Source organism: Bombus impatiens, unplaced genomic scaffold (assembly GCF_000188095.3).
Source record: "Bombus impatiens unplaced genomic scaffold, BIMP_2.2 scf_0517, whole genome shotgun sequence".
Taxonomy (NCBI): domain Eukaryota; kingdom Metazoa; phylum Arthropoda; class Insecta; order Hymenoptera; family Apidae; genus Bombus; species Bombus impatiens.
The window spans coordinates 547,076-557,333 of NT_176936.1; the positions used below are offsets into that span (position 1 = coordinate 547,076).

General features: G+C 41.0%; 1 protein-coding gene across 1 annotated transcript in view; it reads right to left on the reverse strand.

Annotated features, from left to right (window-relative positions):
* Positions 1-10,244, reverse strand: part of LOC100747457 (protein zerknuellt 1-like) — a 45,855-nt gene extending 35,611 nt beyond the window's left edge. Inside the window, exon 1 of the mRNA XM_003491150.4 lies at positions 8,298-10,244. Within this exon, the coding sequence (XP_003491198.1) occupies positions 8,298-8,670 (373 nt within the window). The 5' untranslated portion in view covers positions 8,671-10,244. The remainder of the gene's footprint in view (positions 1-8,297) is intronic.
* Positions 10,245-10,258: the final 14 nt, after the last annotated feature.

Here is a 10,258-nt window from a genome sequence, read left to right on the forward strand (position 1 = left end):
TTCACAGCGTGGCACGCAAGCCACGCTCGAAAATTAGCTCGTGACCGAGCCACGCCGTTAGCATTAGTAGTAGTAACACCGTTGGCTGGTGTTATTGCCGATACCAGAGGAACGCGAGAAGCGAAGGATGGTGATCCGTACGAGTGGAAGAAGAAAAGCGAGACGAACCGAGAGGAAAGAGAGAAAAGAGGACGGGATAGAGAGAGAAGAAGGAGGAAAGGGATAGACAGTCAGGGGCGAAAGGGATCCCATTGGAGATGGAAGAGGGGGCGAAAGAAAGAAAGAAGTTTTGAAAAGGGACTAACGACCGGCAGTTAACGACGGCTCTGAAATTGCTGGTTGCCCGCTGCATCTTCCACGGCCGACCTGGCCGAGAATTATTAAACTGTAGTTTAGTTTAAATTAAGTTATTACCCGGAGCCGTCCCCGTTTTGTTTGTTCCTTTTCTACACGACTATGACCCCACGACACCCTCTCACCCCACCCTAGCCGATGGGGGAGGGAACCCGCCGCCGATTTCCAGCTTCTTCCCTGGCGTTTTTCTCAACCGAGTCGACGGGGATCGAACCTTCTCTTTATCGTCGAGCCTGGGTTAAAGCTATTATCGCTTTTCCATTTCAACTTTCTTGCCTCGAATCCTGGGAGAATTTCCGACGAATACCTGAGAAATTCGTAACGATATTGGGATAAGAGCGTGTATGTTTTCTTGACTCGTAACTAGGATAACGATCGATTTGTTAGCAAGTTTTACGGAAGTATTTTCCAAATTACGACAGAAGTAAAAATTACCGATACGCTCAATGTCTCAAGACGGGTATTTTCTATAGTAGCGCGAAAATGAAATCTGCTAGGGTGTGATAGACTTCGCTTTATCAGTCACGGGTTAAACATATGGAAAAAGAATTTATTTTACGGGTTGATTGAGTTTCATTTCTGTTTTTGTGCTTTTTGTTTTAAATGAAGTAGTTAGGTACTTGCTAGGGTTTGGTTTTGGAATCTAATACGTGGAAGGAATGACGCTTCTTATTTCGTGGCATCCAAATGACTTCGGCTTCTTTTCAGAAGCGGTCGCGTTATCGTGGGGCATCCTGTCATTATTTTACGATTAGACCGAATGAACGAACTAGCATTAAGCGAGTTGACACAAAAACCACTGATTTGTCGAGTTGGATGAAAGCAGTGGGTAAGATGAATCGATGGGATCGCGGTAGATATAAAAAAATAATCTTGGAATTAACGATCCTCCGTTGAGATCGCTTACGGAAGCTCGAATAAATCACATTATCAACATGTCTTTGCGTTACGTCTCAATCTGTGGATGAAAAGATCCATCATCGTAGACACGTAACGTTTTACAAGCTAATACTGTAACGCAATAACAGATCTTTGCGCGTGTATGAATTCCTTTTTTAATTACATCGAGAAGATATAGTAGCAACACCTGATATATCTCTGTATAAATAAATTTTAATTTCTACGTTGAAATTAGAAATTTTTGACTCAATATAAATCAATGATATCCGTGCTGCACAAAACTTTCCTTTTGTTCTTTACCTACGATACTTAAACAGTTAAAACACCCAATCGCAATTTTTAAAAACTACGTCTAACTAAAGAGTATATAATCTCCTTAAATAATTTTAAATTCTTTAAAAGTACGTTGTCGTGGTTTCCCAAAACTACCTTTAGTCACAATTAAAAATGCTATACCAAATTAAATGATTTAAAGAAAAGTTCACGTCTGCAAAAATGAAAATCCACAGTCCGTCGAATCTAAAAGACCGATGAATACTAAAAACGAAGCGAAGGAGAAACACGACGTCATCAATCATCGATCACACGTGCAATTCCACGGACAGAAATTAACGCGATATAGATCGGAACGAACGCATTCCCGCTTTCATCGTCGCGGAGGACTTCATCCGAGCCGGCCGGGCATCGCTCGGGTGTCGCGAACCGGTCATTATTCACGCGTTTCCACGTAATCTGTACCGAGTAGATCGTGCAATTTCCACGAACGTAGCCGCGGATCGAGCGATCAAGACGGATCGCCGCGATTTAGAAGCCGAGCTTCGAGGAGCAAACACCGGATAGGCGTGTACCGACGCGACGGCAAAAGGCCAACGATTTCTCGCCGGTGCTCTAACGATCGTCTGAAGAACTTGAACGATCGTGTAAAGCGTACGCACGCGACTATGCGAGCATCCTATCGCGAGACAATTATGTAAACTAGAATTTTTTTCGGCATCTAGGATACGTGGCCAGGAAAATTGTCGCTGCTCCGCGTCCACAGGCGAAGACGTTCGTTAAAAGCTAGAGGCTTATACGTCACCGTGCATGTAATTAATTGCGACGTTTGAGACGTTCGATCGAGATTCGAAACAGATCAATAGGTTTCTCAACTTTGATTTTCATCGAATAATACGAACAATGAGATTTATCGTGATTGTTCGATCGAAGATTTACGTAGAAGGTGATCCTGGGTTTTTAGAAATAATCTAGGATCTACTCGTGTGTCCCGAATTTGAGTCAAATTGATCAGTTTCGCTCTTTTAAAAAGATTTTAATTTCAGTAGTGAATTATACGATTTGATCTTTAGAGTTTCATTTTTGAGACATTATGTAACTATACTTAACACGGTTGGCTGGTTTAGATCTTGTGTAGCTCATTTAACCCTTAGTATACTACAAGATGGATTCACTGACACTTCATATCACTTCATATCATATGATCTCTAAAAGTTCTCTTGTCTGTTTATCGCCATGTTAGATTTTATACTAGAACGATTAAAGCGTATATTTTGTAAAGATCACGAATTTCTAAACACTGATTTTTTCACCACAATTTAGAAGAAGAGAGTTGACTGATTTAGCTTCTGTATGGCTCATTAGTAGGTTATAAGATATGACAATATTATAGATAAAAGGGTATTACAATACCAAATATAATCTGTAAAAGTCCTCTTGTTTGTTTATGATTGTGTTAGATTTTATACCAGAATAATTAAAGTACATATTCTGTAAAGATTACGAATTTCTAGACACAAATTCTTCCACCGCGACAATCTAGAAGAATAAATTTAAATACGGTCCAATTAAGAACACCCAAGCATGAACAGTTTCGAGGTTTAAACAGGCAAATCTAAATGTGTTTGTCTAAAACCCAAAACTGACATACCGGAGCGAATTAAACTCAAGTTTCGAGCAATGAACAACTAACTTTAGCGTCCGCCGCGTCGCAACTTTGGTCTTTCGCGGTAACCTGGACCAATTCACCGATTGCAGACACTCAAAGCTATTATAGGTCTCACCAGTAGAATCATCTCACGCAGAAATGTATACGAAGCCACGGAGCGACGGATTATTTTTTCTCTCGTTTTCTTTCGATTTGCCACTTTCTCGCCGGTTTATCTGGATTTTATTCCCGAGTGGAATATTAATTAAGCCTCTGTCACTGATCAACGAATCGACGATCCTCCGAACGTTAATTTCCTATAATGTATTTGCTGTAATTAGTCGCCGCGCCGGGGTGGTGCTAATAAAGAGGAAATTATTGGATTCCATCGGTCGATTCAGATAAACGCTTTCGCGATCGCTTCATTAAACGCCGTACCGCATCGACTTCTGTTCAATTGTCATCTCTAACCGAAGTTTAGTTGCAAGAAGTAACTTTTTACGGCGAAGCTTGTTTCTTACGCTACGTTTCTTCGCTTTATTTCTTGTCATTCGCTCAAGGTTGGAGGAATGCAATATTGGCAAAGTGTAACATCAAAACTGGAAGATGAAATCATTAATCAGCGAACGAGTTTAGCGACGCGGATTTAATTAAAGTTACAACAGGATACGCGCCATGCATCGTGGCTTGTCGCGAGATTAAGTAAATAGAAACAATTTACGCAATTTTCCGCACGTTCTATTTCGTGGCTTGTTGAATAGCGACGATTAGATAGTACGGTTTAAATAGATTAGTCGTGAGGGTCGAGTGTGGGAACGTTGATTTAGAATCGTGGTTTCTAAATACGATTCAGATCTATTATTACACAGAGTTAATGATTTTGAATACGTTTATTCCCGATACGTTCGAGACCACAGGAATTTTGTAATTGAAGTGAAAATCTACGACGAGAGAAAAGTGGAAAGGAAAAATGTAGAAAGAAGTAGATACGTTACATAGATCGCTTACATAATCGATGCAACATTGTAGTAAATAAACAAAAATATTCCCAATCTATCTGCAGAAGCTATAAATCTCCGATTGCGAAAGTGGATAGATCTTTAAATAGAAGAATCGAAAACTTAATGTCAACGACGTGATAAAGCTCATAGAATCATGATCAAGGAACCTAGTTTTACCTGATCGATGTTGCTTCTAAAGAGATAAACAACTCTTATAATTATAGACTGAAAGGTAAATTTAAGAGAAGGCCGGGAATACACGAAACTATTCTGAAGCTCGGCAGGAAAATAATATATATAAAAATAAATTTACGTGTATCAAACAGTGGCCCATCAGAAAGCAGACTTCCAATTACAATTCCACGAAAACCGATCAATTTCCTCAAGCTATCCTTATTACTAAAATAACTCAATAACTCCCGAGCGTGGACTATAATCAGTTCACAATAATTACTCGTCGTGAACAGTCCCTCGGAATTAATTGCTCGTAGGAGATCGAATACAAAATTTCACGTAATTTCCCAACAAGAAATCGACTAAAGCAAGGACGATAAAACGGCGGCGCAACAATAAAACCACCGACGATTATCGACGGCTGAACTTCGATTACTCCCTCGTCTAATTAAATGTCGATGGGATCCGGCATTCCCGATAATTTACCAGTTTCTTGTCAGTTACTTTCTAGTCTATTATATCATTTTATCAATTACACACAAATTAAATGTCTAAAAAGATACCTTACATTCGACATCTACGGAAGGAAGTACCGTAAAAATGTAATTTATACTACATTGACTGAAATTACGACACTGTTTGCCAATCTTTTACGAGTACCACGTATTTTCTGATTTTTTTAATACTCCCTCCGATACTCTCCCTTTAATGTTCCAATTTTTTTCTTTTTTTTTTTTTTTAATACGCTTTCCGACCGTTTTCAGGCGCATCGATGGCTATTTACAAGATGCTGGTTCCTAGAGATCATTCGAAATTGATTGCGATGGCCAATAAATTCAGTGAAAACGAGGCTCGGTGAGACGTTCAAAGATACGAGGGAAGAAAGAGGAGAGGAAATAAGACAACTTCGCGGAGCAGATCTCTCACGGCTGTCAGGCGTGACACGTTTATCTTAAACAGCGTTACGTTCAACACTCGCGGAACTCATTAGTTAGGTTGCGCACATGCAGTTCGCGTTACGTGCGCTTGCCTACGCTGGTTGGCCCATTAGCGAAATTAGAAAGAGAAGTATTTTAACCGCGCCGCGTGCTATGAAAACGCTCGAAAGACTTACAAGTATCACTTAAGCGGCCCTCTATCGTCCTCTTTTTCTAATTTTTGCGCTGAATTATTTTGGGACGATTGTTTTCCTGACTGCAGTAAGTTTTGTCAGTACATCGTGGCGAAATGTATTTTATTTCGTCCGTTATTGCATTTTTATTATATAACTTTATTGTAATAATGTATTGTAATAATATAATTATTATATAATTAAGCTAATAATTGGAGAAAATTTGTTTCACGTCTGTTTACTATTTCGTCATTTTATGAGGCGGACTTCTTCAAAACATGAATCTGAAATAACCAAAGTCGTTACTTTTTCAGAAGATAATTGCAAGCTATCTAATTTAATGTTGCGATTTTGCGGGGAGTACAGAAAGTATATAGATGGCAAGTAATATAACAGGACAAGAGCGATACCGTTTCATTGATTAATAGATTGTTGATGTGTATAGCATGACACTATACGTGTATTTAGGCAGTGAAATACGACGATAAGGAAATTCAGACACAAATTGATAATATTAAGTCTATGACGCAAAAACCACGGAAATTTACGAGCAAAAAAGATTCTTCATCGCGGCAAAGAAAAGAATTACCAAGCATTTGCGCGTGCAGGACTCAGAATATCGCTTGGACGCTAACAACAAAATTACCTCTAAAAAAAGGAAACAGTTTGCTTCTGAATCTATATGGCGCTCGTAAATCTATGATGATTCAAGCACCGTTTTCTAAAACGACGACTCATCTGCCACCGATAAATAAGACAGAAATCGTACAAGCGAAGACACGGTTTCAAGATCGCCGTGGTTTTGCGCGAGTTTTCACGAAATGGACAGAAAAAGTTGCGCCCAAAGTCGGACAGGGATGGAGTTAAGTGGCGCTCCCTTCGAGGCATAAACAAGCGTTAGGGACATGAATGGGATCACGTAAAAAACAGATTTCCACCCTCGATCTCGTACACGAAACGTGATTTCAGGCCGTCAGCTCGGAGGAAGGGTGGAAAAAGGGCGTTGCGGATTGGGGCTAACCCTGTAAGCGATCCCAGGGGCTCGTCAGAAACGATCTTATGATTGACCGTGTTACGACACTCCCTATAGACCATTTTCCGAACGTATCTCGAAAATACGTTCTAGTCAAAGGCTCAGTTGATCTAGAAGAAACGGTACCAAACGGCACATGCATCGCCGATATTAGATTTGAACGCGAGGCTTCTGGTATTTGAGGTGAACAGTAGCTGTATCGTAATCGAGCGTATTTGGTTGTTAAACGTACTTTGAGATGGCGAAAATTGCAACGTGTAAGCTTGCCGGTGTGGTTTTAGGAGTAAACTGGTTTTAGATATTGAGTTGATGTTAAATATTAGTAGGAGATATTCCGGTGTATTTACGTATTATAAATAACCCAGCTTATGATAATTACTTAACTGTGCTCTGAGTCGCGGCCAGAAGCGTAACAGTAACGTTTATGTCACCGTGCAAAATGTTCAACTGAGTTATACTTCATGAGGAGAATAATATAAACAACCGTAGAACAGCGTGCTGTAATGGATGAAATTACTTTGCGTTTATTACGTAGAAATACGCGAGTCTGTATTAAAATTTCGAACTACCTTTTTGCTTTTCTTGTTGGTGAGTTATACACTTAAATATCTGAGAAAGGAAAGAAAGGAAAAACAAGGCTCGTTGATATTACTATTGTATTACTAGGACGAAAGTTTCAATCGAAGAATCTAGAGAATATATGAAATGTAAGGTGTTCATAAAAAGGATTCGTTCGCAATTATACTGTTAACTGAATTTTTCGATGTGAACCTGATCGTGATTTTATCAGACACGTAAAGAGGCTAGTTTCTAATCTTATTAATATAGAGCAAGATTAGAAGCACGAGAATAACATGGGGTTTAATTCGCACTGTAAATCAAGCAACAAAGTAGCAAGTAACCTGCTAGTTTACTATCTTACTTGCCTCAAAATTGCAGCTTACCGTGCTATAAGTATGCAAACTATCGTAGCAAGGAAACGTGGCAATGAATTCGAAATTGTGTTTCAATTTAGTGCAAAAGTGGATCAGATATCTCTCGTAAAGTCATTCTGCATTTTCCTCTATAAACATAGCAGCTTAAAATAGAACATATCAAAACATCATATACAGTAACGAATCTAAGAATAACACAAGCAAGAAAGACTCGTAATAAAACTAGGAATATTAATACAAAGTTGTCAAACAATCATTCCATCAATAGAACTAAAGTGTTCGAGAAGATCACTATAGGAACACGGTCGATTTTAATCGTAAGAATGATTATACTGCAAAAGGATATTAACTTTTCTGAACTCCATTAAAACTGAAGCTACGAACTTGTACTGCGTATTTGAATATACTATGCGATTATGATTATACTGACACGAAAATAAACAAGACAGACTTTCACTCGGAACTTGTATAAGACATTTTTTACTTTTAATGAACCTCGGTATCTTATTTCCTAGTAAAATTGTTAATACACTGATCGCTTTCATTATCGTATGATATTCTCAGCTTATCTCAAAGATAAAAGATCCGAACCCCTTCATTCTAACATATTCGATAATTCCAACGTTAATGTCGCGAGGAAGACAGCAATTTTGCCGAAAACACCTGCGTACTGTCGGCAATATAAAAAATAAAAACCGTAAAGCTGATTCATCCTGACATGTTTGACAGTCCTAAGGTTAATTCAGGAAGAAGATGTTAACAACCGAAACCCAAACAAGCGTGGCCATCCTCGCGGCGATAGTTCGCAGCTGCGCTCATTATTTCAAGGTGCTTAGCTTGAAGTGTAACGCGAAAAAAAGCCACTTACCTTTCTTCTCGTCATCCTCGTCCGCGTGATCGGCACCGTGATGAAGATGATGGGCGGTTGGATGGTGGCTAGTTATCGCCGGCACCAGGGGGTGGTTCCCTAGTGCCGGATGCGGATGATGAGGATGATGATGACTGAGGAACCTGACAGCGGCCGCGGCTGCTTGATGCTGAGCTTGCATCGTCTGCTGTACCTGGCTTTGAACCTGTCCGAGGACCGGATGATGTGGTGGCCATCCTGTCAGATGAAACGGAAACACGGGTGTCGCCCTCTGAAACAGTCTGGCCGGAGTCAGGAGGGAACCACCGGAACCAGTAGAGCCGCTACCAGGAGGCAGTGGAAAGGACAGACCACCTCCTGGTTCCAGGACCATGTTTGGGACCAACTTGACGACTGGCTGTCTCTCCACCGGAGAGATTTCACTTATTTTGCATCTATATCCCTCTACTCTATCCTCGATACGCTATACTTTCGACGATCGTAGTTTCCTCAACTTCATGGGAACTGACATTCGACGAGAACAGTTGTTGCAGGTCTGGACACCTCAATTTCAGAGTATGACGCACGTGAGATAAGTTTTCGATGATGTACCAAGAAATCGTTTGTTTACATCTTACATGGAAGATTTAAGTTTAAGATTGATGGAATTTAGAGGTTCTTTTTAGATATATGCAGCGAGATTGATCATGTTTGTTGATGATCGGTAGTCGTGGAGGTGGAAGGATGGCGAATGTGTTTGCGAGTGAACGTGCTCGTGGTAAGTCGACAGCCGTCGGAAGGCGTGATTCGAGGTTTCCGTCAATGGCAATCGACCTTTTTGCCTTTTAAAAGAATCCTTGCATCGAGGATTCCATGTAAATTCTTCCTGCCAGTATTTTCAGCTTCTATGCTTCAGTCTTTTATCTAATATTCAAAGTCCTCGACGCTTTTCTCCCAAATCCCAAAAAATATAATCCCACCAAGTTAGTCAAGCAGAATTTCCTGAAACACGTATTTCGAGAGTCCATTTAGTCCTTTCGCGAGTACAGTCTCGGTAACTAACACTCCAGTTTCACGCCACGATTTCTCATTGTCGGTCTTTTCGAAATCAAACTTTCCATCCGGGATCTAATCTTCACCCTGGATGTTCATGTTTCCGTCAATTTTGCGAATGAACCCGCCAAACCGCAAAAGTCACTAGGGAAACTGGGCCATCGTTGAAAACACAAGTCCACGGTGCACTGGTCGACGATCACACTTGTTAAAAACTGTTTAGAGGTGACGGTGTCGTCGTACCTGGACATCAGGTTACGCAATCAGCAGCAACGAAAACACCGATCAGCTGACGAGATTAGAGAAGAGCACGGGTCGTATTTGTGTATTTGGCAGTCCGTGGGGTGAATTCGAGCGCGCAACGGAACGGATTCCAGGGATTCCTTGCTGGCAAGGACCTGTTAGTGTTAGGACCACTACGGCACGAGCCAACGGCACAGCACTATCTGCCTGGAGAGTGAAGTCAACGGCTCCCCTCTGTCCACGGAGTCAAAACTGGTTTGGGTCGCCACCCAGAGGCTTTGGATTGGTCGGACAGATGGTGGGTTCACGGGTGCCACTCTATTCCTGGCCAATGAGGACGGATGGATTACGGAGCGAACTCCGCCTCGTAGACGGTTTTTTTGCCCTGGAATTGAATCGACGCCCCTTCCTTGCAGTAATGGTGGTGCCGTAGTGGGGATGAATCAATTGGTGGCTGCCCTGAAAGCAGCCGCAAGATGGCTCCTCCCTTCCCCACAGCATTCGGCAAACCACCCCTGTCGTGGAGCCTAGGCAGCAGCGTCGACCTTAGCCTCTAATGCCGTCAACGAGATGCGCACTTCTACAAAGTTCAAATTTTTTTCACCACAGAAAATTATCCTCCTTCCTTTATTTCTCTTCCTTTATTCTTTCACCTTCTCTCCTTTTTTTTTTTTTTTTTTTTTTTT